At 32.7% G+C, this 27,222-nt stretch overlaps 2 protein-coding genes across 2 annotated transcripts; one reads left to right on the plus strand and one right to left on the minus strand.

The window, feature by feature from the left end:
- The first annotated feature begins 22 nt into the window (after window positions 1-22).
- Window positions 23-2,154, plus strand: LOC130630635 (3-oxo-5-alpha-steroid 4-dehydrogenase 1-like). The gene is made up of 4 exons (XM_057444205.1): window positions 23-401; window positions 1,104-1,372; window positions 1,744-1,894; window positions 1,965-2,154. Exons 1-4 carry the CDS (start codon window positions 52-54, stop codon window positions 2,029-2,031), a joined length of 837 nt encoding a protein of 278 aa, XP_057300188.1. The 5' UTR covers window positions 23-51; the 3' UTR covers window positions 2,032-2,154.
- An 860-nt stretch (window positions 2,155-3,014) lies between these two features.
- LOC130630619 (receptor-type tyrosine-protein phosphatase delta-like) lies at window positions 3,015-27,049 on the minus strand. Its single transcript, XM_057444181.1, has 26 exons — window positions 26,879-27,049; window positions 21,416-21,778; window positions 15,802-16,065; window positions 14,883-15,146; window positions 13,856-14,143; window positions 12,797-13,090; window positions 12,156-12,464; window positions 11,459-11,755; window positions 10,807-10,927; window positions 10,162-10,289; window positions 9,963-10,063; window positions 9,617-9,704; window positions 8,946-9,022; window positions 8,826-8,862; window positions 8,117-8,214; window positions 7,772-7,897; window positions 7,140-7,306; window positions 6,787-6,922; window positions 6,172-6,321; window positions 5,707-5,800; window positions 5,476-5,552; window positions 5,207-5,341; window positions 4,758-4,886; window positions 4,361-4,512; window positions 3,999-4,134; window positions 3,015-3,893 (listed from the first exon to the last, which is right to left on the minus strand). The coding sequence occupies exons 1-26, from the start codon at window positions 26,925-26,927 to the stop codon at window positions 3,819-3,821; spliced, it is 4,155 nt and encodes a 1,384-aa protein (XP_057300164.1). The 5' UTR covers window positions 26,928-27,049; the 3' UTR covers window positions 3,015-3,818.
- Window positions 27,050-27,222: the final 173 nt, after the last annotated feature.

Here is a 27,222-nt window from a genome sequence, read left to right on the forward strand (position 1 = left end):
GTATTAAAAATAAAAAGTATAATATTGCATTTTTAGAAGAACATTGTAAAAATGAAAAGACTTTATGAACTCGTTACCATGCTCCAAGAGCTATTTGACTTATTTATCAAAAACGAAAAAGAAAGCTTGCATTTGCTTGCGATATTAATGATTACAATTGGTTTTGTTGTGTTTATCATTCTCATGTACCAACCAGCTACATATGGTCGTTACTCAAGCACGGGTAGAATATACAGTATTGCTGTGCCACCGAAGACAGCCTGGTTTCTACAAGAGCTTCCATCTTTTTTAATCCCAACACTATTAATGACATTTTCATTGTGTGGACATGAGAAGTTAGGTGTTTATAGTGCGTCACAGTTGATAGTTCTCTCGTGTTTTACCTTGCATTATTTTCAAAGGTAGGTAGTTTGTTTTTGTATAGCATTTTGCAATGAATTCTGACTACTGTGTTTGACAAATTAAACGCCCTGGGCGTGAGGAATTACCCTATGCTATTTTTTGAGTATAGGCGTTCATTTGGAATGGGCGTTTATTGGGAATTACCCATTTATTTGGATTTACCCTGGGCGTTTATTCACTTTGGGTGTGGGCGTTAAATTGGTTAAATACTATAGTTGTTGCCCTTAAAGGTGATGGAAAACGTGGATTTGCGTTTGTTGTTCCACTTTCTATTGTCGAGTGTTTAGGAGTCCTCCAAACATCATAGGTTGTTGCGTATTTTGGATTTCTGCAATCTTTCTTAAATTCTTTAAGCTTGAGTAAAACTCTTTTGTTGCAAAAATTTCTTAGTTATGATTTTGTAAAGTTCGATTTTTAAAATCCAAATTCAAATCTACTGATAGCATAACGAGGCTCTGTACTGCAGTAACTTTGTATGTCCAATATTCGAGAGTCGTGTGACAAGTTATTTTAAAGAAATGACTGATGATTATGTTGTATCTTCGGTCTGGTTGTTATGGCAAGGGACGAAATAATTTCTTTCTTTAGCAAATAAGCCCTAACGAACATGCAAATAGCTTGTGACACTTTTTTTCTATCCATTTCATGTTAACAGTTAAATAGTTGAATAACAGTTTTACTTTCATATTATTCTCTCATAGAACATTTGTATATTCATTGAAGTTACAAGGTGGCAAACCAACTCCTCTCTTTGCGTTTCTTCTTGCTACCATCTTTTGTACAGTAAACGGTTACATGCAAGCGCGTGGTGCTCTGCTACTTACGGCTTATCACAACAATACGCAAACGTTACTTCGTATCGGTGTGGGTATTTTGATATTTGCGTATGGCTTGTATGTCAACATTTACAGTGACCATCTGTTGCGAAATTTACGGAAACCGGGAGAAAAAGGTTATAAGGTTCCTAGAGGTAAAGTTTTTAGATATTATTGTGACTTAATTTAGTATTTACAAACTAATTCAAATCTTATAGAAACAACACCACTGAACAAAGGTGAAATTATTTTCAAAAAGATATAAGAATGAGAAGTGTAAATACTAACTTTATGTTTATATCCTTTTAACGCCGTTTAAACCGGCCCTTATTAGAGTTTTTTCAAATATTTACAATAGACGAACTCCCAGTATGTGGTCGGTGTAACAAGCAGCGCCAGGGTCCTTAAAATAAATGTATAATAAAACGAAGGAAGCATGTTAGATGTTATTGCAAATAGGTTTCCTGATATTCATGTTTGTTTTTAGTTTGTTAGCCAACACGTGACGTACTCACTTGTATTTTAGGAGGCTGGTTCGAGTATGTTTCATGTGCGAATTTTTTTGGTGAAATGATTGAATGGTTCGGGTTTTTTGTTGCATCGTTCTCATCTGTTTCATTCGCTTTTTCCTTCTTCACTGTAGCGAATCTCCTTCCCAGAGCTATTTTCCATCATAGGTAAGTTTAAAATATTTTTCGATGTTTTTGTTTGTTTGTTTGTTTATTTATTTTTACGAATTTTTTTTAGGTGGTATAAAGAAAAATTTGAAGATTACCCAAAAAATAGAAAAGCTGTCATACCGTTCTTGATATAAATTAAATTTTTACTTTTTACATTTAATTAAATTTACATTGTTTATTATATATTATTATATTTTAGATAATCATTATATTTTTTTTAATTTTGCATTATTATCTGAAAAAAGTGATTTACGTAACCGGCGGCATTTTTGCCCATAAGTATGAGCAAACAAGTGATGCCGATATTTTTGCGCTGTTTTTAAACAAGGCTCATAAATGGGGTACATCACACTCTTTTCATTGCTTATTAGGTTAAAATTACAAACTTTTTGTAACATTTAACAAATTCGTCACCAGTACTTTACTGATCTCCAAATGTGTTTTGTGTGCTCAGCATATCACAAACGCAAAATAACTTTGAGGACGAAGTTGCGTTAAAAGGATCTAGCAAAAAGTTATAGCGCACAGGTATAATTTTTTATAAGAAATGCGATGCTAACTTCGACTTAGACGTTTCTTAACTTCAAATTAATGTTTCAAAATCTACAAAACGTAAACCCAGAGCTGGCAGTCATGTGTACGATCTTTCAAATTCTTGTGAGAATACTCGCTTTTTATAAGAATACCAGGCGGAGGTTTCAGGTTAAAAACTGGATATCGTTTAAAACAATAAAAAATAACCACCTGGTTAGAGTGGTGGAATGTTTATAAAGCGAAAAAATGTTGCCATCTATTAAACACCGGCCTCTAAGATAGAACGTAAAAAGCGACAGTTGTTCCATTAACCGCCCGGGCGCTTTTAAACTTAATCTTTAGTATGGACTATATCAACATTGCCAGGGTGGCCTAAAAAACTTCATGGAAGTTACTCTTGAAAGTTTTTTGGCGTCGATTAAAATGTTAGTTATAGTAACGTAGTCTACTAAAATTTTATAACTGTTCTACTGACACACGAAATGCAATATATAAAGTACGGGATATCCCTTTACTTGCAGGAGTGAGGACTCGAACTTGCACCTCACCACACGATCTTCTTTAATAAATGTTTAAAGCCAGCTTGTTCGGTTTAGTCTTTTATTCAACAAAATCAACTTTTATAAAAATATACATACGAACAATGTTTGAAAACTACATAAAAAATAAAATATTTACTTTGTTACATAGTGCGGTTAATCACGTGGGTCAAACTACCAATCAAATTAATGCGTCGAAATAAAACAAAGCTTTCTAGTCTTTAAAGTAACGGTTTGGAAAGAAGTACAAAAATTTAAACAACTAATAAATTAATCACAGCCTCGTTCTCATATAGAGGCAAGTGCAGTGGAATTGTAAAATTTAAAATATAAGTAACAAATATTGTACAGTAGAAAATATATACTTCTGAAGAAATAAAATAAATAAGTTCTCTATCGTAGGAACAGAATGATGTTTCGCATAAGAATATAAACATCTACCGTCATTCAACGTTCCACGAAATCGCTTCAAAAAATCTATCGTCAAAATAAACTACGAAGGAGTGCAAATGTGATCTGCCTTTCTATTGATTTTTAAGTAATTTTTGAGGCGGTTTAGACAAAGAAAAAAGTCAGATCACGAAATAAACACTTTAACAGAAAATTCGAAGTGCCGAGAAATATATCGTACAAAATTAAAATAATATCGAGCAAAATACTTGAATGTATACATACTTTATCAACTGCAGAGAGTTAACAACGATAACAGTGCTATTCTCAAGATATTGACAACACGGTCTGCCTTTATTTAAGAAGACAGCCGAAACCAGACCATCTCTCGTTGTGTGTGGATTATTTTTAACATCGTGAGTAGAGTGTTCAACCTGTGCAGACTTTTCCTTGCATGTTTACTTAAAATTAGCGTAGTTGCTAAAACAGTCTAAAAATTTGCGGATGGACGTGTAAATAAACTGGTACTGGTCCTAAAAAGAAGAAATATATTGGATAAAAAACAATGCCAGCCAAAACATCAGTAACAAGGAACAACAACCAACCGTTGAAACATCATGAGTTATGAATTTTCTTACCAAATGCTGTACAAGCGACGTTCTTTGTGTACGCATCGACCGCACAGTTTGAAATACATCGATCACACCTTCTAACTTCACCTTCTCCAAACAGTACATCAATGCGGTTAACGCTCCGCTTCGACCTGATCCATCGCTATAAATAAAAAAAGATTTTTTATCAAGGTTTGTTTGGCCATAGCCTGTTGATTCTAACCTTTAGAATTAATGAATAATATAAATGAAATTCCTGTCTAAAAGCATTTTTAAAATTCCATCATTTACTGTTCTGAACACTCGGGCTATTCATAACAGCGCTTTAACTCATTCCGGTGGCTTTTTATATATTCCGGCGTATAAAAATGACGGGTCAACATTCTCACCTGCAATGAATGACAATAGCATTGTTGCCGGTTTGTTGTTGCGACTTTTGCAGCTGACCAATCATTTCAATAATCGCGGTCGATTCAGATGGCGCGCCGTCTGTTGGCCAATCAAAATACATGAAGTGGGAGATGACACGTGATTCTCCATTCTAAAACAATGTGAACCAAAACAAATGAAGCACTTCGTCACACATGGAAGTAAGTAAACAGATTCATGTTTTATTACAAGACAATACTGATAATGAGCACTTTTGAGACAACGTATTTGACGTTAGTGAATTTCATATAACTTTACAACATATTAAATTTTGCCTGTAGAAAGTAAACTATTTTCTTATTATTTTGAAACTCGCAAAAACTTCAACGCAGGACGTATGACATATCAAACACTAACCTTCGAATTCGTCACACGAAACTCTCTTCTTATATAACCATTTCTTTCTTCTTCGGCAGCAATTTGCACACGCAATAAACCAAACAAGGTTGGTTCATTGTTTACTGGCCAATACGGATAACAATGGTGCTAAATAAACAATCGCTGGTTACTCCAAGTTAGTATTCGTACAAATATTAATCAAAAAAGCGCATACAAGTATGGTCGTAAAGATAAAGTTAGCTAAATCTTTCTGGACCATATTACATGAAGAAAACCGAATATTATTAGCATTATTTTAATTATAGGGATTATAAAGGTAAAGTATAGTTGACTGGAGCTTTTGGAACAAATTCCCGTAAGGATAGCGTGAAAATGAAAAAACAACCAGTAATTTTCTATTAGAATATCAAAAAAACAAACGTCGTAATTTAGCATGGGTAGATAGACTAATTAGCCTTTCTACATACCATATCTCGTTCCGTTGGACTTGATATCATGACAATTGAGAAGACTTCATACTCCCATAACATTCTCCAGAAATCGTGTATAGTGTTTTCTAACGGTGCTTGTGTCAACATGTAAGCTTCTCTTTGTTGGTAACCCTAAGATTAAATTGTATTGAAAAAAATGAGAGTGTAAACTATACGCAATACATTAGAAATAGGAATATATAACTTAAAATTAAAGCGCATATGAGACAAGTAAGAGAGAAGTTCTCACGCAATTATATACTTACATCAACAAAACTTGCGTTAATGTAATCAGAGCCTTCAACGTTTGGATAAGGCCATAGTTTTATTCGTGTTGACTCATCTAAAAAAAAAGTTGGGAAAGTATTTTTAGGGGCCTATCGATTTTATGCTAAAAAGAAAAAAATTGCCAAACATGTTACACTGTAAAATTGAAAAGTGGCGATAATCTCCTCCGTTGACGTTATTAGTCGCTATTCGCTATGTATTATACTTACAAGGAAGAACTTGCTGGAATCTATTTTTAGGTTTATTATAAGGTAACATGGCGGCTTCGTATTGGCTTTTATCATCAATATTCATGCTCAGCCTCTACAAAAAACCGTGTATTTGCATAAAGAATCAAATCATGCTGGTAAAAGTTAGAACGGTATAAACAGATGAAATGACGAGACTTGAATATAAACGTTTTATATATGACTAGTTATTGTGCCGTGGAAAAAACAACGGGGTCGTCTGTCCTTTATATATCGCATTTCGTGTTTCCGTAACAGGACGGTTCTTTTTCGGACAGACAGACGACGGCTATTATTAGAGAGAAACATAGATTGGTTAACAGATTATCATGCCACTCGATGTTATTTCTATAACATAGTCGAACATTCACAAAAACTACGCAAAAAATATATAAGAAAAAGAGTATTTATCGAGACTAACATGGTCAAGACAACAGACTCGCTTACCTCGAACTCTTCCTGCATGTATGTCCGTGTCGTTCCAGGGTTAATTGAGCACAAATGTTTAATCCTGGTTGGTATATCATTAGTAAATACTTCTGTATTTCCACATGCTACTGATTCTAACAGCGCATCATATACGAAGATATACTGAGGCTAAAATACAAAAACATAAATTATTGTGCAGTGAGAGACAGCGGACAGTCACACTTTACGGATTAATACAAATCATCCGGTGATTTTACGAAAAGAACAAACATTCAGATGTTGCTGACTATATTTTTTTATCCATTACGGTTGCAAAGATTAAAAATATTAGAACTTTAAGGTACGAGAAAACAGTAAAGGTGTTTTCAAAGAAAAAAAACTCGAAAAAAATAAACTAGAGTGCAGCAATTTTGTGAAAAAACTTTTGCCAATGGGAGAATTCGCAATTACGAGCCGTAAGATTTTGCGAACATAAACTTTTACGATGCAGATGGGTGAAAAAACTTCGCAAGCAAATTTCGCAAATCGCCAACACCTTGTTTTTATTACGCCTTAATTTCCGGGAAATTTTCTGCCCTCAAAAGTGTCTGCCCTGATAGTTCCTGGCCTCTTAAGTTTCTGAATTTAAAATACCTCTGTTTGCACCATGAGGTTTCTTTGACTTCTCATGTGTGTAACAAACCCTAAAATATCCACAACTTTCTCATCTTCAATCTGATCCAACATGGCATCCAGAGCTATGAACGTTCCGGTACGTCCAACACCCGCGCTACAAGAACAAACAAAAACTATTATTAAATAAAGGATTGCATATTGTAATCTGTATATCATTAAATCGTCGCGCATTTCCTGAAATAGAGTTTCCAAATAATTTTTATGAGAAGTAATGTTCGCGGAAATCGCCTAAATTTGCCTAAAAAAATCAATTCACCATGACATCACGCACGTTTTACAATGCATCTGAACATATACAATAGTGAATTTACCTGCAGTGTATAAGAATTGGTCCAACATTTTCATGAGACAGTGATCTTATTCTTTTTACAAATTGAAGAAGTCCAGTGGCATACTGAGGAACACCATGATCAGGCCAGCTTAAAAATTGATACTGTGTCACTTTGCGAGAAGCTTGCTCTGTTCCATCTGATCTTACCTACAACAAAAAATTAAAACACTAATATTAGGAGAATGAATACAAATTTGTTATTTTCTCTTGAGTTGTTCCATAGCTTTGAAATATTTATCTTTAAATTACTGAGATTTTGAACATACGGTCTCGGTTTCGGCTTTCCATTTAAAATATTACACATTTTGATATAAAGAAGGTCGGTAGTTTGTTCAAATAACAAGCCCGTTAGCTATCAGTTTAGAAAATATATATTTCTGATTTAATAAATTCACAAGAAAAACTTTAAGTGACCTTCAAATTTTGATAAGGGTGACTCGTAAATCGAAAACTGAAAGCTGAATGTAGATCTATCGTTAGAGAGGGATAGGTTTACAGTACGAAAGGTAAGTTAGAGAATCAAGTACATGTCGAGGAGGAATTGATATCAAGAACGAAAGCAGAAGAGTATTTTCTTTGTTAACAAACTATTACAACCAACCAATCACATACCAGAGAAACTTTAAACGTCCGAATGACGTAATCAGCCAGTTCGATTTCATCTAATGCTTTGATGTGAATGCTACCTTGTACTTGCACCTTACCAATTTCAGAAGGCCAGTACTTTTGACATTTGATCTAAAAAAACAACGCAATAAGTATTAAATTTAGCTCCATTTTAATCTACAGCTTTGATCAGCTTTGATCAGCATAAAAATTTATCTTTAATAATTGCCATACTAATTAAAAAGAACATCTAACTTTGATTTACTAGAACTTGGATGTAATTGTCTGTAAAAGCAAAACAAATTGCAGCCTGTAGCTACACCAAAAGTCAATATTTGAAATCAACCCTACCCGACTTCTTTCCACAAGATTTGTTACCATAACAATGGTGTGTGTATTTTGTTCCCATACCATCCTCCAAAAATCGTCGAATGCAGCAACGACAGGTCCTGAGAAAAAAATGAAAAATGTCAGTGTTTAATGTGTCAAAGAATGATTGCAAATTAATTCCTGAGCCACAAGAAAAATTTTAATTTAATTTTCTAAGCATTGTGTGTAAATGTCCATTTTGTCAAAGTCTTAAATTCCCTGACTTTTTTGTGATCAATTCACATCATTTCTTGACTTTTGGCAGCCATAAAGTTTAAAAGTGACATTGTGACATTACCATGTGAAAGAGGGCGCTGAGTTGAAGGCTTCGATCGACAGTAAGAATGATTGTTATTTTTAAATGTCTCTTTATCTTAATTCGCAACAGGTTACTACTGCTCTATGATAATAGTTCAAAGTGTTTTGTTAGTTAGAAGTGTTATTTGAATTATAACAAGAAAAATGAGTGAAGGTATTCTATACACAAAGACGTGTGAAAAGGGGAGGTTTAAAATTTATGCAAACATACGATTCCAGCATCATCTAACCAAAAGTAACATAACTTCACGACCGTATCCAATGAAGATGGAATTACTAATATTTTACTCAACTCAAGTTTCTTATTACAGTACATTTTTTGAATCAGTAAAATAATGTTGACAAATAAATATTAGGAAGCAAATTATCTTACCTTGACTTGCAATAAACTTCGCCTTCTTCTTGTAGCCCTGCAAACAAGACACAACAAAAAAAATGTTTGTAAAACATACTACGAACTTAAAGTTGTACATTATTTTCAAATAATACTTACATCAATATAGTTTGCATTTACATAATCTGATCCATCAAGATTTTCAACAGTATTCAATACAACACGAGTATGATCATCTAGCAGAAAAAAGTTGAGAAAAGTAGCTTTTAAAAAGTTTTTTACACACTTAAAAACAGGAAGTTTTTTTAGCTATGGTAATGTAAAAATGATACATCTTTTCAACTTGGCTGTGTTAACATAATTTGATTTAGAAAAGTGAGACATGTACAATGTAGCAAGACGATGTTGAAAGTAAGACGATCTTGACCGTTGAGAAAGAGATGATACGAGGATAGCTAGGTAGATGTGGTTGGTTATGACACTTATAATGAATCGAGAATAATAATTGTGTTAAAAAATGTAAAGGCTTTAGCTCCTAGAACAGCCTGAAAGTAGACAGAGAAAGACCTGGCAGGTTTTGTTAAAGACAGACCTAATGTGGAGGGATTTGAGTTTAGAATTAATACAGTCGAGATCAAAAGATTATGTTAACAGACGTTAAGTCGAAAATGATGATGACAATGATATCAATGACCAATCGATGATGTCCTGTATTTTTTCCACTTTAAATGCAAAAGTTAGTCAAAAAATGAAAATATAAAAATAATATAAAAATAATATATAATATATAATATAAAAATAATATAAAAAAAATGGGTTAATATACTTACATGCCAAAATATTGGCGTATCTATTTTTACACTTGTTTTCAGGTCTATTACTAACTTCGTACGTAAAATCACCGACAGGTTTGATTGACTACATAAAAAAGTAACTGTTTACTTAAGTGTATATTTTGAATAATGTAATCAATCTTGTAAAGCTTTGTCGCTAAGCAAAATATATGACAATAGGACAAAATCCCCTCTAAAATAGGTGCAGAAGTTTTATTGGGGGTTTATATTTTGCTTATAATTTTATCAACATGTTGCACATCCAGATAATGTAAAAAACAATACAGTTTGTAAAAGATTTGCACACAAATATGAGTTTCTTAACAAAGCAATTACAACATACTCTAAACTCATCAATAAATCCTTTATCTTTACTTCCATGATTTTTATTTACATAATCTCTCAACGTAGTGATAGGGATCGGTCGTATAGCTCTAAACTTTGCTAAAATAAATAAATAGAACACTATATACTACTTTGCTGAACAAACCAACATTATCCACAAACTTGGTATTATGGTTATCACAGACAGTAACGCTTACAAGAATTATCACAAGACTGAAGGCTTGGTTTTGCTATCTCCACTATCACAGTTGATGATTCAGTGACAGCTAATTTAACAAAGCCAGCTCCAGAGCTGTCTGATGTAGCATTCTTTAGACGCTTTCTCCTATGAATGAAATAATAATTTTACAATTAAAGAAGAAGAAACAAATTAGTTTTCAGCTGTAAGGTGTATCCGTATGAACACGAAAATGATTGTGCTTTATCGTCCTTTCAATCTTAGAGACATGCAGGTCAAGAATGTGAAAAATCTCAGTTTGTAATGTAATCTCCGTGGTAACAGAAACAAAAGTTAAATACGTTACAAGAAAAACCTTTTAAAGTTTGTGTTAGTTCTAAAACAGTGAGCATTAAGATTGGCTATTTTATACACTGCAACTAAAAATTTCTTCATTTAAGAAGGTAGTCTAAAATCTAAAAAAAGTAGTAGCCCCATTTTCTACATATTTGTTTGCAAAATGAATATAAGTATAACTTACCAGCGATTTCGTTAATTAAAAGTTAAAATTCAGGTAAAAATCACGAGATTTAATTTTAGATTTCTTGATTATTGAGCTGTGTAGATTTTCCTAGGCCTATCACTTTATTACAGTAAAAATTATGACTTAAAAATAAAAACTCACCGTGATATATATAAAAATACAATCACAACCAATATAATGACAAACAATACAGTAAAGACACCACCGAGTATCGCTCCGGTATTTGATCCACCATTAGAATCAGTGTTTGGTCCAGCCAAACCTGAAAAAGAACACTTTATATACACCCCACTGCATATCACCTCTCGTAAATTACTGTGAGCGATTCCACCTTTGATTCATTTTGTAGTATAGATTCATTTTTAAAACCAAAGAAATTGTTTTTGTTGACACATTTTAGGAGAAAATCCTTTTTCATTGAAGTGTGATTTGTTATGAACAACCTCTTTATTTTACCCATGTTTAAATTTCGTATTAAAAAACTGTGAATCATTAACAATCGATCATAACATCAGACACTCTCTACTTTTTAATTGGAAGTTTTGCAGAAGCTACCTAGGCATTTTAAATAAAAATTATCATTCAATTTACACATCGACCTTAAAATAAATACTTTCCGTTCCATTTTTGTCTCTTTAATAATAACCAATGTTTGTCTATTTCTGCGACAAAATGGTACTGCCAATAGCGAGTAAAAAAAGGCTGGGCGACATCATGGTTTTATTCACAGGACATCAACTTGTTTTATATATATTTGTCTTATATATTAACTATATTTAAACTTTATACGTACCGGTGAATTTCTGTGTAGTTACTGTGACAGTCTGACTTGGTTTGGAAACTGCTCCTTTTGAATGTGCGTATACATTAATTTCATATATTGAGTCTGGTTTTAGGAAATCAAGTGTGTGATAAAATGTCATATTATTCAATTGATCTGTTACTTCACTTTCATAACGATCAGTGATATTTTTATAGATGATTGTAAATTTCTGTAAGTTGCCATGTATTTTTAATGGTCGGTTCCATTTTAGATACACTTTATTGTAGCTGTATCGAATTGTCTCAAATTCTGTCACAATATCAGGAGCTACAAAATCATTAGCAGTTATAAAATAATTTGTTTTGGCTAAGAACACTATCATTTTTACAATCATTGTTTATGATTGTTATTTATGATCAACACCACTGAAGACTATTTAAAAAAAAACGATTGGAAAGAATCTTAGACAGTTCAATTGATTTTTATTATTGAAAAGAAAATTGGAGGAGTAAGGGCAGAGAAGATCTTGTACCATATCGAACAAAATCTAGAAGTAGCCCTGTACTGGAGGTTTTTAAAGCATAAAGAGACGTTCAACATCATTTCGAGTAATTTATAAAAACTATTGTCCGTACAGCAAAAAAAGAGAAAATAGTAAAAAAATAGTGTGCGCATATTCACCAAACTATGAATTCTCCAAACATAACGTGATGTCAGATAAACATACCTCCCTCTGGCATTACAAACTCTGTTACTTGAGAGTAATTACTCCATGTTGGTTTCTCTCCTGCACCCTCTCGAAGTATCAGTTTACAATCAGAGTATGATAACATACTGTTTATTTGCACATAACGTCCGCCTGATGTACCAGGAGTTATTTTTGGTTTAGTTTCGGAGCTATCTTCTTTAGAAACACAATGATACTGAAGTTCGTATTTGGTTATTGGAGCTTGGCTATTTTGAGGCGCCTTCCAATACACTTTTATAGTTTGGAAATTGACTACAATTACTGATATATTTTCTGGAGTTGCTGGAGCTAAAGACAAAATATAAATAATTTTATTAATTCAAAAGCATTTAAACAATATTAGATTTGGCTTGCAGGAGCTTGTGGAAAATAACCTATCTTAAAATTAAAATGTTTTTGTACTGCATTGCTGAAAACTTCACTAATCACCGTATTCAAATATTCTCTAATTGTAATATATTTTCTGACTGGTTATAGGGGAAGTAAGCATATTTCACTGACATGCCATTAACACTTGGATTTATTGCATAGCATACCAATTTTTTAAAATTGTGAAATTATTATCTTGAAATCAAACAAATCCAAAGCAGGCACCCTACACGTAAATAACATGTAAATACCTATTGGATCAGTGCGCTTTTCAGCAAGTAAGGACCATTCACCGTAACCAGCAGATGTAGCAGCCTTTACTGCAGCCACATACAATGTGTATGGTTTTAAATTCTCAAAAACAGCAAAAGTTGTGGAAGGATTTGGTACCGAAATAGCATCCTCAAATGTTTCAGCTTCTTTTTCAAAAAACTTCACAGAGTAGTTTGTGATTACGCCATTAGGTTCAATCGGTTGTTGCCATGAGACATTCATTACTGCTGAAGATAATGCAGTTAGATCAGGCACTACAGGTGGACCAGGAGCTATACAAAACACAATTAAAAAAATATTATGTAAAAAAATAATATTTAGAAAAATAATTTTTTTTTAGTGAAGCTTTTCATAGTAAGCTGGGATACAAATAAAATACAGTTAAAGACAAAGTACAGGGTTCGAATTGGCAAGTAAAAATTTGCAATTTGCAAATCAACAGGTTCTCTTTTTGCGAAAAATGTCAAATGTTGCGAATTCCATTTTTTTACGAATCATTTGTATTTCTTATTTCCATAATAGTTGTTGCAACAAAATAAGCATTAACAACTATTAACCATTGTGATCCCAGGTGGTCCTGATGGCTTCACTGATTTAATAATTTCTATTAAAACTTCAGTCTGAATGCATTAATGTTGTGCCGTAACACCTAGAAACTTTGACGACACTTTCTTGGCGAGTGCAGAGGTAAATGAACACATTGCCTATTACATATGCAGACTTGTTATTATTATAATAGATTATTTATTTACCACTTTATTTTCTAAATAGCTTCCATGTACTACCCATGGTTGATGGTGGTATGACAAAAATAATTGAATGCATAGAGCATTTTGTGCCACTTGATTTTGCTGAGAGCCAATTTAAATAAAAGGAAGACGGGAGGGCGTTGGAATCGAAAACGCCATAATAATCGCACCCATAATCATAGTGTCCAAGTAAATTCAATACTTCATGTTAACTCTTAGCAAAGATGCACGAAATAACAATGCAGAAAATGTGTAAGACAGAAATTTTTAACATTACATTACGCTTACCATCAGTTAAAGTTTCAAATTCTATTTTTTGACCAACTCCTTCAAATATTTCATTCTTTACTGTAATATTCATCACATAGTGTGAATAGGGTGTTAAGCCATTATGAATATGGTAGGTTTTATTCCAATTAAGTACAACCTTTCTGACTTCATTCCCCATAAAAAATCGATATGAAAGTATCAGTTCTTTTAAAACACCATTGCCCAAATCAGTTGGGAGTTTCGTAGTAAACCTAACAGATCTTGCGCTGTAGTCCAAATCCTTTATTTCGACCTTTCCAGGTTTACCTAAGAGAGAGAGGGAGCCAAAGAAGTAATTATGTTGCACTTTTATTTATGTTAAAATTTTGGCAATTAGTGTTCCCAAAAAATAGTATAGAAAAATAATTTTGCGAAAGGCTCACAATTAATTCAGCAAAACTTAGTTCTGCAAAAATTATTTTTGTGTAAATTCTTTACCACCTGTAACTTTGTTTCTCTGAAAAATTATTTGCCTGTGTTTTAACTTCTTAAAGTTCACAACAGTAACCATTTTAAGTGGAATAATATCATCTACAATGGTACACTTTAATATGTTTACAACCTTCTACCTTGAACAAACTGGCAAAAACATTAGCAGTTAATATGTAAAAATTACAAGAGAAAGAATTATTTTGTAAAATAATAAGCCCATGACTAGCTCCTTAAAACACAAAAGGGTTTAAATATCCTAGAAATAAAAGTTTTAATATAATATATTTTAACTTTTTTACATGTTAAAATTCGGTCACCATTTTTAGCTTAAGTTAACTTTTAAATTTTTTTTCTCCTATATGACATCAAAGCTCACTCACATCAGAGGCTTAGTACAGAGTGGAGAGTATATACATGTAAAAATATTACGCATGGTCTCCAATTGTAGATGTTCCTGTTTAGTAAAACTGTCTTTATAAACTTTGGGACATTGGCTTCTGGACAAACCATGTTAAAAAAATTAGAAGTCAATTTCCACTTTATCCATCAGATGTGTACAAACCATTTTACTTACTTAGCCGCACAACTTTTACTTCATGTCTTGCTGCACCGAGGTCATTACTTGCTTCACATAGATATATGCCGAAGTCAGTATAACGAGGAAACGTTAAAACATATGAGCTGTTCATTCCAATTTCATTTTGATTAACAGGTCCATTCCATTTATAAGTTGGTTTAGGTATTCCATCTGCTACGCAATTTATATAAACAGGTTTTGGGTTATCAAGATAACTCACAATACGATGACTTGAAAGTTGTTGGTTTATTACTGGAGCATCTACAAGCAAATTAAAACAATTTTAAATGAAGAAACTTATTGCAGGTATTAAAACAGCAAAATAACATGGTTCCCTGGCGTGATTAAAAGCATTACTTGAAAGGCTAATACATGTGCGTTTTTGCTTGGCGCAAAAATGCTTAAGTCTCACTTCGCTCACATAATTCCACAATGGAAGAAAATATTGTGGTTTCCCCAGACGTGATTAAAAAATGTTTTCAAAATTTTGTCAGGGTAGTAGCTGACGCTCAAATTAAAAACAGTTAAGCAAATTAATCTAATATTTTACATTTTATTTGTTGACACTTCCCTGTCATGAAGGTAATTGACAAGTAGTAATCATTGTTGCTTCAACTGGCTTTATGTGCAATTATCTTGCATGTTTTCGTTTAAAATTTCGTCAGAAAGCTTCATTTAATGGCATGCCATAAATGCTTATATTAAAAGCAGCATACTATTATTCAAAAATATGAACCATGAGGTATAAAATACAAAATACAACTATATTTGAAAGGGTCCTTGGCTTCTGTCATTTATGTCTCTAAACATTAAAATGTTGCCGCTTTCTTTTGTGTATAATACAAACTTTGAAAATTCACTTGTTAGAACAAAGTTGTTAGATAAATACATTAGGGTTTATAAAAAATAAACTTACATTGTACAATAAGGACAACATGGTATGATATATTTCCTACAATATTAGAAGCAAAACATGTGTAATTCCCACTGCTTGTCCGACTAACAGAATTTAACACTAAACTTTGTGAAGTGGAATTTTTTGATTGTGAAACAATAAAACCATTCTTTAACCATTGGATGTCTGCGCCAGGCTTTGCATCAACATTACAAATTAATGTTGTTGAATCTTTCTCTCGAACAATTTTAGGAGAGTCAGACGTTAAACGAAACATAGGCGCATCTAAAGAAAGAAATGACTTGAAATTTGTCAACAATCATGAGGATTAAAGTTAGATTTTTGTTAATCATTTCTAATACGTTAATTCCGGAATTAGGATACCATCGCAGCATACATAAAGTGCTAAAATTTGCCGCTTTCTTGGGATGTTTCTGCTTATTCTTGTGTCAGCTTCACATTTTAAGGCTCTTAGGTCCTGGTACCCTGGTAATGTATACATAAAACGCGGCAAGATAGGCGATAAATCTATTAAAATAATTTTTTTTTCACACATTTTGTATGCTTAACTAGTGATGGAAATAGTGGCCGGAAATTGGACATCTCTGACCGTTTTTGAAAGTGTTGGTCGAAATATTTTTACAAACTTAAAAAATGTCTGGTAATTTCGCTTGAAATAAACATGTAAAACTTTTAATTCTTCAATAAATGTGTGTACAACAGAAGAGGGTGTTACGACAAGCATACTTTTTATGTGTTTTCGCATCACATACGCAGTTAATATTTTGTTGCGGAAAAAAAAATTCACCTCCCTAAAAAAAATGTTTGGATAGATAAATTCCTTCTCTTGTTTTGAATTATTAAAATTAAAACTAGCTGTCAAGGTGAAAAGATAAAAAATAATTGAATGCTCCAATTTGAAAGTTATACAGCAAGTTATTCTCCTCCCACTTTTAAAAAAACCTGTTTTTTGCGCAGCCTTATAAAATAATCTAAGGTGCAATTCTTTTTAACAGACTGTATTTTAGTTGGCAATATTTAAAGTCTTTCAAAGCATTAAAATTATTATGTTAACACAAGTGTATTTTCCCTTTTTTATTATTTTTCCTAAAAAGTCTTGCAGTGTTACATTTTAGTTCATCATCATCATCATCATTCTCGGCTTAACGTCCATTTTTCATGCTAGCATGGGTTGGACGGGGTATATTAATGACCCTCTTCCAATCTGATCTAGACTGTGTTAGATCTAAACTCAACTTCCTCTCTATCAAGTCTGTCCTTATAACCTCCTGCCAAGTCTTTCTCGGTCTGCCTCTGGGCTTTGCCCCAGGAACTATCAAGTCTCTACACTTTCTTACCCAATTATCCTCCTCCATTCTTTCCAAGTGCCCCAGCCAATTCAATCTTCTGATCTGGATAACATCTTTAATTCTACGGATACTTAGCCTGCTTCTTAGCTCATCTGAACCCTTTCCGTCTCTCAGACTGGCGTTACACATCCACCTAACCATTCTCATATCATTCCTTTCTAAACGGTCAAGATCTTCTTGCTTCACTGCTCATGTCTCACTACCGTACAACATAACACTTCTTACACAGGCCTCATACAACCTACCTTTTACCTCAATTGACAGGGCTCTGCTAGTCAACAAAGGAAGTAACTCTCTGAACTTTTTCCAAGCAGAACCTATCCTGCAAGTAACACTTCTTCCAACACCCCCTTCACTGTTAGTTATAGGGTATTTTCTATATAATAATCATAAAGAAGGTGTTACACCATTATGTCTTGTTTTCAGTTGTATTATAACTATTTTAGCGAAAGTAGCTAATCTTTATTTTAAATCACATAAAAATTTACACTTTTGTTTGACCACGTAACTATTTTTGTGATTAAAAAATTGGTGTCTGAAATTTTTCGCATGCAACTCTTTATTTGTTTGAGTTAGGCGACTCCAATTTAATTAGTTGTTCTACGGGCCCGACTGACACTAATTTTCACGAAAACAAAAAAATAATAATATCAAGCAAAAAAGTTTAGAGAAAAAAAGAAGGAAAAAAACAAGTTCTCATCCCATCTCGTGAAAATATAATGAGCATAGAAGATAATCAATAACGTTATTTACTTAGGACCACTGTTGTTAAGGCCACTGGAAGTTAATTCTTTGTTCATGGTAATTTGTTGCGATAAAACTATAGATAAAACAGAAGTTTTTATGTTATTTATAACAAAAATTAGCTTCTTTCGCTAAAATAGTTATAATACAAGCGAAAAACAAGACAGATTATTGTCATAACACCCTCCTTGGTTATGATTATTATATATGCTTAAAATTACGCTAGCTAAATTGTAATAGTGTCGATACCATTCAGGAAAAATAATTAAAATAAGATAGAATACGTTTGTCGTAACACCCTCCTCCGTTATGAATTTAAAAAAAAAAAGAAAAGCCCTTGCAGGCTAAAAGATTTCAGATTCTTGTTCATGTGTAATTTTGTACTATACTTAAGGTCGCCAGTAGCCTGTTTTGTACAGAACTTCTACAGTGTTGTTCCATTATTTGAAATAAATAGGTATTATCCCGTGGTAATATCTTGAACTTGCAAAATGTTTCATGTAGTACAAATGTCCAAAACGTGATTTGTGAAAATTAATACTTAAACAATACAGCACTACACTTAACATTCATAAGAAAGAAACAAAGACATTTTAGCATATCCATTTATTAAATATCATTGCTTGTGGTGTAGCGATATTTTGGAAATGTTTTATTATACCTGTCACATGACTAAAAAATTTATCAAGTTTAAGATATCTAAGATTTGACCAAAAAGTTGGATTCTACAAATTTAAAAACAAAAAAAGAAATACAAGTAGGCGAAAGAAATAAAAAGGTTAAGACTACGTTCATCGGTTTAGAATTAACAATAGAGACTAAATCCAAAATGCGATTCCGTGGATGAACACAGCAAAGTCTAAAGTCATGATTAGTAGCATTGTAGCCAAGTGTGACGTTGTAGTTGGAAAGTGGCCTTGTGGAGTTTGCAGGAAAGGGGTTGGTAGTAACTCAATTTTTTGTCAGACTTGCAAGCACTGGGTACATAAGAAGTGCAGAAGCATTGGTGGAAGGTTAAGAGCTGACATTCAGTTTGTATGCAAGCGTTGCAAAGGTGAGATTATAGAGAATGAAGTATTTCCAGCTTTAATGATGTACAACAGTGGCTCGTTAGAGATAGTTGAGAACTTCTGTTACTTAAGTGATGTGTTGGGCAGTGAACGGGGTTTTAGAAGAAGTGTTAATTGCAGGATAGGTTTTGCCTGGAAAAAGTTCAAAGAGTTACTTCCTTTGTTGACTAGCAGACTCTTGCCAATTGAGGTAAAAGGTAGGTTGTATGAGGCCTGTGTAAGAAGTGTTATGTTGTACAGTAGTGAGACATGGGCAATGAAGCAGGAATATTTTGACCGTTTAGAAAGGAATGATATGAGAATGGTTAGGTGGATGTGTAACGCCAGTCTGAGAGACGGAAAGGGTTCAGATGAGCTAAGAAGCAGGCTAAGTATCCGTAGAATTAAAGATGTTATTCAGATAAGAAGATTGAATTAGCTGGGGCACTTGGAAAGAATGGAGGAGGATAATTGGGTAAGAAAGTGTAGAGACTTGATAGTTCCTAGCGCAAAGCCCAGAGGCAGACCGAGAAAGACTTGGCAGGAGGTTAAAAGGACAGACTTGACACAGAGGAAGTTGAGTTTAGATCTAACACAGTCTAGATCAGATTTGAAGAGGGTCATTAATATACCTTGTCCAACCCATGCTAGCATGGAAAATGGACGTTAAGCCGAGAATGATGATGATGACTAGCCAGAGAACCCCGAATCGAAACGCCGAGTTAAGCTACAAGTAACTGTGTTACCTGGCGGTGAACACCTGAAATAGCGATTAATAAGAAGTGTAAGCTGGGCCACACATTTAGGTGAAGCGCTTTAGTATAGTATGTCATAAATTGAGTGGGGCGCAAAACATTATGGTGTTTCTGGTGGAATAAATTTTGAAAAAAATAGGCGCACAACATTATGATTCTTCCAGTGTAATAAATTTTTAAATAAAAAACTTTTCACAAATTTAGCTGAAATAAAAACACAGTTTACAACTCATTGCTCCCCTGTTAGAGCAAAAACAGTTGGCCAACCTTTTTTATTTTTCAGAGAACGTTCCCGCTAAAAGTTCAAACATACTCTAGGCTGAGGGATTAGTACAGGCAAACAATGACACATATCCATATAGGCATAATACCCTTTTTTTGAAAAAAATATTGTAACTTCGCATAAACAGAAACTTAGGAAACAGCCATCATTAACATTGGACTGAGCGGTTAGTACAGGTAAACTGTGTTGTCAATGCGTTTAGGCGTAATACCCTTTTCAAAAAAACTTTATTGCAACTTTAGTTTAAATAAGAACACAGGAAAAACAGCCTGTCGTTACCCTGTCCAGCTAAAAAAATCGCTCAGCAATTCTATTTTGTGGAGTAAGTTTTCATGACACCAATAAAAGGTGTCGCTACCTACTAACTGCTTTTAGCATAAGAAATATTGATTAAGAATTTTGTTGTAGCTGCATTTGGCTACTTTTACTCTTCAGCCAGAAGTAGCTAAAGAGCTAGCTAGAAGAGAGCCACAACCCCAACATTAAAATAAATAATAATAAACCAAACTTTAAAAAAATAAGAATAAATAAGGCTAGCTACAGCTAGCTGGCTTCAACAGGATGCTGCCTTGAAATCTACGTTTGTAGCTAAAATCTTGAAATTGTTTTGTTTTAGATTAACACATGGCTAGAAAACGTGATGATATTTTCATCTTAATATGTGAAAACAGCCACAATGAAGAGAATATCTTAAATGTTGATAGAACTGAAATTTAGGCAGCTAAATAATTATACTGACCGAACCAAATATTCCTCTTCCTTCAAAAAAGCTTTGATTCACAAGAAGGCGAGTATACCTTGAACTCTGTCCCTCAAAGAAACAACTCGTACCATAACCCCTAGAGCTCGTTAAAAACATACTGGAAACGAAAAATTGCTAATTTCACGAAAAACATAATACGCACACAGCCTGCATAGTGCCAGGTCGCGGGGTCACGTCGGACTTTAACGTCATGACGTCATGACGTTACGGTTAAAATACGGTTTAGTTTAATCGCAACAAATTACTATGAATGAAGAATCAAATGGAAGTGGACTAAAGACATTGAATTTTTGTTTTTTGTCAAATCTTTTATGGCAAAAATTGATCTAGTTTATTGTCTGGAAATGTCAATTTCCAAGCATCTGGAAACACTAAAATGCAAAAGCACCACCTACAGTGGGGCCTCGAAGGGACTCTTATTAAGGAAATTTGTTGGGACAAGTTTAATTTCCTTATTTCCATCACTGCTTTACTACTGGAATAGAGGGTGCAAAGCCCAGCTTGCTTCACTGCGATAAAAAATTAGAAATGGTATCCTAATTATAAAATCTAATTTGCAGATTTAATAACTCCAAATAACAACAGGAATAACAGTTGTTACAAAATAACATAACAAAATAAATTTAAAATAAATTAACAAAATAAACTTTAGCATGTTATGAAGGACTTACATATAACTTTCAGTTTAGTGTAAGCAGATTGCAAGGTTGGGGAATGAATATCGCAGAAATATATCTTATTATCATTTTTCAAATCTTGAACTGGTATAGACATCTGTATCTCTCTTGCTGCAGTGTTGACTTTGAAAGTTGCGTGCTCTTCATACCAAACATATATTGGATTTACTTCTAATAATGCTTTTGAATATGAAGCAACTACAGCATATTCTTTTACACCATCCTTGTAATAAACAAAGCCAAGTCTGATGAAGGTGACAGTTTCGCTATTAGCCAGGTCAAATTTCCAAACAAACACTGCCTTATTTCCAAGTTCAACTTGTATATTTCGCTGATACGGTTTAAATGCAAAGCCAGCTAAACAAAAAACAAAACACTTTATTATCATTGCAAATTTAAACTTCCAATTATAATATTTACCTTGCAATAATAAAAAAGTACAATTTTTGCATCTTTAGTTTTGAAGCGTTCAAGAAAATGGTATGATACAGTGGATTTTAAAATTTAGTCATGGATAAACCATTAAGCTAGGTCATTGGGAATAATGTAATACTTATATGTAAAAGATTAGATATTTGGATAAGAATTCCAGAAATGAAAATATTTCAAAAGTTCATAATGTGTGCTTAAATTTGTTAACACCTCTTTCCTTCTGTACTTCTTCGATGCAGATATGCTGCATATGGCATTTAATGATTGGCATGCAGGAATGAAGAAGAGCAAAGCCAACAGCAAAATAATAAATTAAAACAGGACAAAAAGAATTATTTTAAATAAAATCAAAATGTGTACAATATTTTGCAAAAAAAGGATTTTTCAAAATTCTTTTTTTTTGCCTTCACTTTTTTTTCTATTCTTTTTTTTGACCATAAAAGAGAGATTCACAAAATATATCTAACATTTGTCAAATTTATTTGCATGCTAAATTCCTAAGTATTTCGTTCTATTAACATAAAATAACATAACATGTAAACTATGAGACTTTTTACACCAAAATATATAATTCTTATTGGATACAAATAAAATGCGATAATAATAATAATTAGCGTAATAATGTTATTTGTATTGATGTGAAACAATAGCATAAAAGACATCCATTTAACTTTTGAACTTCTTTCTATAAAATACAATTCCCTCTTACTTAAAAACGCATTACTACTGTTAAATACGAAAGGCCTGTTCATTGTGGACTACGAGGTATAATTGTATAGTCCCTCTGTTAAATGTCCCTCTGTTAAATGAATTTAAGTCTCAGTAGGCAATTGTGAATTCTGGATTACACTCTGTAGTTGGTATGGTAACAATAGTTTTGGTTGTTCCTGAAAATTATCGTTTGGGAAAAATTTAAAAACAGGAAATTTGCAATTAAAAAAGTCTAAACATTGGCGGCTAAACAAATTTCTTTAGTTTTTGTTTGTTTATATACTGCTGATGTCATCAAAACTTCTCACTATTCTTTAACGTCATTTTATACGTCAGACGTATGTATGACTTTCACCTGAACTTGAGTGTCCGTAAATATTCCATTTTACCAGGTCATTTTAAAAAGATTCATACCATTCATACCAGACTTCTTCTCTTTTCTTCTTCTCTTCTGTCCTTTTACCTACCTCCATGCTGGACCATCCTGTGATCAGGGTGTTTGATTTTTTCGCATGTCCAAACCAATGCAGGCATTTATCCTTTCGAATGGTATCAAGAGATTTCACTTGGAGTGAATGCAGGAGCTATGTGGTACTAAATTGTGTGTTTGGCTTAACATGACACATCCACACAAGCATAGCTCTTTTCATTTTGCTCAAGACAAGAAAGGTCTTCACATCAAAGAAACCCACATTCCGAGCCATAGATCATGGTGCTACAAACAAACCTATTTTACAATTTACCACAGGTGGGGAGGGTTAGTGCTTGTCAATAAAGACAAGAGTTCCCTGAATGTTCCTCAGGCACAAGGAGTCCTGATAGTTATTGCAAGCTCACAAACACTACCTGCACAAACACTATCTCCTAAGTGAACAAAAACAACCATCAATCAAAAGGGACCATCAATTAGCCTATCGCTGATATCGAAGCTTTTTTAGCTAATCTAAGATTTTCTAGTTCGCGACTCTGAAACTATTATTAGATAATCTCCTTGGCAGTTTTCTTCAGGCGATTGAGATGGAGGTGCAGTTTGTGCCGTTGGATGTTGCACAGAGTTGTCTCCATACCAGGATCCGAAATGCATTTCTTTTATGTTGATACAATCTCTGAGATTGCATTAACAACATTGTATCAACTCCACAAATCTCAATACCTGGTCTGTCAGTTTTAGGCCACTATAATTTCCACATTTCACAGCATTTCATTTGCCCTTGTACCGATAATTATACTTTTCTTTTTATCTGCTGGTACTTATGTTTGATATTTGCATTCTAAGATCAGCTATAACTTAAACACAAATATCTGGGGAGGCCTTCAACATTTCAAAGACAATTCTAGAATGGCCAGCTGCTTCGACAATCTGCATCCCTGACAATGCTTTGTGGATCATTTTGGGAGTAATAAAACATGCAAGGCCAGGAACAGGTTCAACATGAGGTAAATTTTGGGACCATGCAAATTCAACATTTAAAAGATGCTCGTAATGTTGTCCCCAAGCATTTTTTTGTCTCATTCTGATTTTCTTGTTGGATTTGTTTAGCTATACAATATGCTGTCTGTCCCAGAAAAAATCTCAACCTTCTCCTCAGAGGGATTACAATGCAAGTAATTGGAGTCTATAAGTTTTTAATTACTGTGATTTGAGAATATTATGTCCCTTAGGGAATTAGTTGCATGATTTTTATTTATTTGGTGCATGTTTTTAATTTTGTGTGGCATGATTTTGTTTGTATAGCAATTTTACTCTAGGGGAATAGTCAGAAAAGTAAGATACAATCTTTGTATGTACTTTAGTTGAGTGAAATGCATGGGGCCTCTATTTTAAATAGCAAAATAAAAAATTAAAATATTGAATTTATTTCTTGTTCCTTTAGAACAGTCGTTTCCTGCAGAAATTCTCCTGGAACAACCTATATTTTTTCATTGTTTCATAACTAGTAAGAATTGTATTCACAAACAATCTTCCGTCATAATGAAATTTAAAAAAATATTTTGAATTCTTTAAATCATAATAGTATTAATGTTTAGGAGCAATCAAGATTTACTAAGTTTTATATTGAAGTGTGAAATTATGCCGTTACTTTTGGTAGTTTTGCTTAAAAAAAATTCTTTTCCAACGAGGAAACAACTACATGCACACAAACCATTACAGTTAATCAATTCGCCTCCATAATACATCAAGAAAGATTGTATACATAATATCCTTACACATGCCAAAATTGCCGATGACAGAAAATGTCAAATTTGGTTTTCTTGACATTATAGTTTCATGCACCATAATTAAAAATCATTAAATGCAAGATCATCATCATCATTAATTATCTTAGGAAAGAAAAGAGCTTTTTAAAAAAACTGAAACCAACTGAATTCATGAAAATTTGACAACGGTGGCTGCTTTGGAAAGGGGAAAATTTTAAATCCTAAAATTATATTTCAATTAGACTAATGAGCATATTAATAGATCAACAAATTCTTTCCTGTTTCTGCTGTAAGAATATTATCGTTTGAACTTCTTAACATTTCCTACTTTTTAACTTTTTAATATTACCATTTTCATAAAATGACACAATGTAAATAAAAATACTGAAGGAAGGTATTTTTGCAGTGGAAGAATAGAAACAATTTTTATTATTATTTATTATTGTGATCATTATTTAAAAATGCTATAGCTTTAAATGCTTGCCACAATGGTTATTATGTTATTAAAAATGTTTTGAAGTATATATTGAGATTATCAACATGAAAGGATGACAGTTTACAGGAGTATTTTCCCCTTTGAAAAAAAAGTATAAATTTTAAAATAAAAGTAAACAAAATCAAGTGAAACGAAACAAAAAGTGATATCATTTGTAAATATTAATGTTCAACAAGCTAAAAAATACTTTTTTTTCACCTGTTGTCTAAAAAATTTCTTTAAAACCATAAACATTCATCACATTCACAAAACAGATGTTCAAGAAACAAATAAAATAAAATTTGTAGTTTTAAGGATTAAAAATTTTAAATAGCAAAATAAAAAATTAAAATATATATCATTAAAATATGATTTGTTTTCTAGATTAGTACTTTTTAATTTTGTTTTAGTCAGTGAACTAATTACTTAATCTTGCTAAAAAAATTAAATATAATATGCAGATAGTAGAATGCTCAGAAAAATCAAAGTACATTTTTATAGTGCAGCAATTAAAATATTTATATAAATACATAATACATATTTTTAAATGATTAATAACTATTCAAGAATTGTGAAACTACTACACATTTTTATAAGTATATTGTTTATGGGCTCAGTCTCAATGGTTTGATTACCTAAATTTTAATTTAGGTAATTACTCTAGGCAACAGGTTGGATAAAAATGCAAATATACTTAAAAATGAAACATCTCCCTATGTCTTCTTGCAAACATTGGGCTTAGATGTTGTATAATCTATTTTTTATTACAAAAACGAAGAAGAATTTTTTCACTATCCAATGGACTGCAAATGACTTTCTGGTTTATTAAAATTTTGCTCCATTTCAAGCATTATAATATGCCGTATTTATGCTTTAGTTTTTTTTTTCCAGAACATTTAAAATGAAAGGTATTAACCACAATTGTAAAGTGATAAATAAAATATTCCAAAAAAATCTGTTTAAACTTTGGCAGTATTTCAATGCTTTCATCAATGCATCATATTAAAAAAATTAATAAGCCTTACTTACCTCTAACTCACTAAGTGTTCTTGTTCAACTTGATTGCAGTTTTTTTGCAAACTGTCCACATATTTTAAAGGATTACATTTTCAGTAGTATATAAGTTATATATATACAGCTGTATATATCATATATTAAAAACCTGTTGGAGCTTGAAGAGTTTTCCTTTTCGACATATTTTTCTCACAGCACGATTATTAAGTGTTAATTGCTACATTCATACCTCATGGAGCAAAAGAATCCACTATAAAATACCTCACCTTACCTGGAATCTGATTTTTTTTCCTCTCACCCATATGCAAGACCTATAAGAGCTTACTGCCTGAATCCATGTAGCTAGCTATATGGATTCAGACAGTAAAAACGATCTCAGACATTTGTGTCTGAGATCGTCTTTTTTGAGCTGGCTAGCTAGCTAGCTAAACAATGGTCCTTTTTATTTAACATTTTTGGCTAGTCATACTTTTCGCTATACACACGTGCCTCAGTTCGATGTTAACATGAAATGTAGCATCACTACAGGAAATTGTCGCTAAACTAATAGCCATAGCTAATTATGAAAGTTTTACGAAGCAAAATACAACTATAGCTAGCTAGCATAGCTATATTAAAATACTCACCAACGCTCTCTGTCGTCCATAAAACAAAGATCAGAAAATTAACTATCATATTCTCTCTCTTTCTACGTCTATCAGATTAGTGGTATACATGTTATAAACATTTATATTCTACAACACATCCACCTTTGTTCCTGAGAATGTCAGCAATTTGTTTTGACATAACTTTTTGTACAACAAGCAATAAGTTTCATTTGTCTAGCACGGCTATAGATTTTGTTGGCACCTTAAACTAAATGTAGTTTGGCGTAGTAAATGCAAACGCAAAATGTTTATAGTTTGGTGTACAACTAGATATATACTATAAAATTAATAATGGTGGGAATTGATTGTAAACAAAAAGGAAG

Source organism: Hydractinia symbiolongicarpus, chromosome 2 (assembly GCF_029227915.1).
Source record: "Hydractinia symbiolongicarpus strain clone_291-10 chromosome 2, HSymV2.1, whole genome shotgun sequence".
Classification (NCBI taxonomy): domain Eukaryota; kingdom Metazoa; phylum Cnidaria; class Hydrozoa; order Anthoathecata; family Hydractiniidae; genus Hydractinia; species Hydractinia symbiolongicarpus.

Coding starts and splice junctions, on each gene's coding strand:
- LOC130630635 (XM_057444205.1), top strand. CDS start 52: ATGAAAAGACTTTATGAACTCGTTACCATGCTCCAAGAGCTATTTGAC. Junction 402..1,103: donor ACCTTGCATTATTTTCAAAG/GTAGGTAGTTTG, acceptor ATTCTCTCATAG/AACATTTGTATATTCATTGA. Junction 1,895..1,964: donor AGAGCTATTTTCCATCATAG/GTAAGTTTAAAA, acceptor AATTTTTTTTAG/GTGGTATAAAGAAAAATTTG.
- LOC130630619 (XM_057444181.1), bottom strand. CDS start 26,927: ATGATAGTTAATTTTCTGATCTTTGTTTTATGGACGACAGAGAGCGTT. Junction 8,215..8,825: donor GAAGTTTATTGCAAGTCAAG/GTAAGATAATTT, acceptor TTTTTTTCTCAG/GACCTGTCGTTGCTGCATTC. Junction 7,307..7,771: donor GGACGTTTAAAGTTTCTCTG/GTATGTGATTGG, acceptor TTTTTGTTGTAG/GTAAGATCAGATGGAACAGA.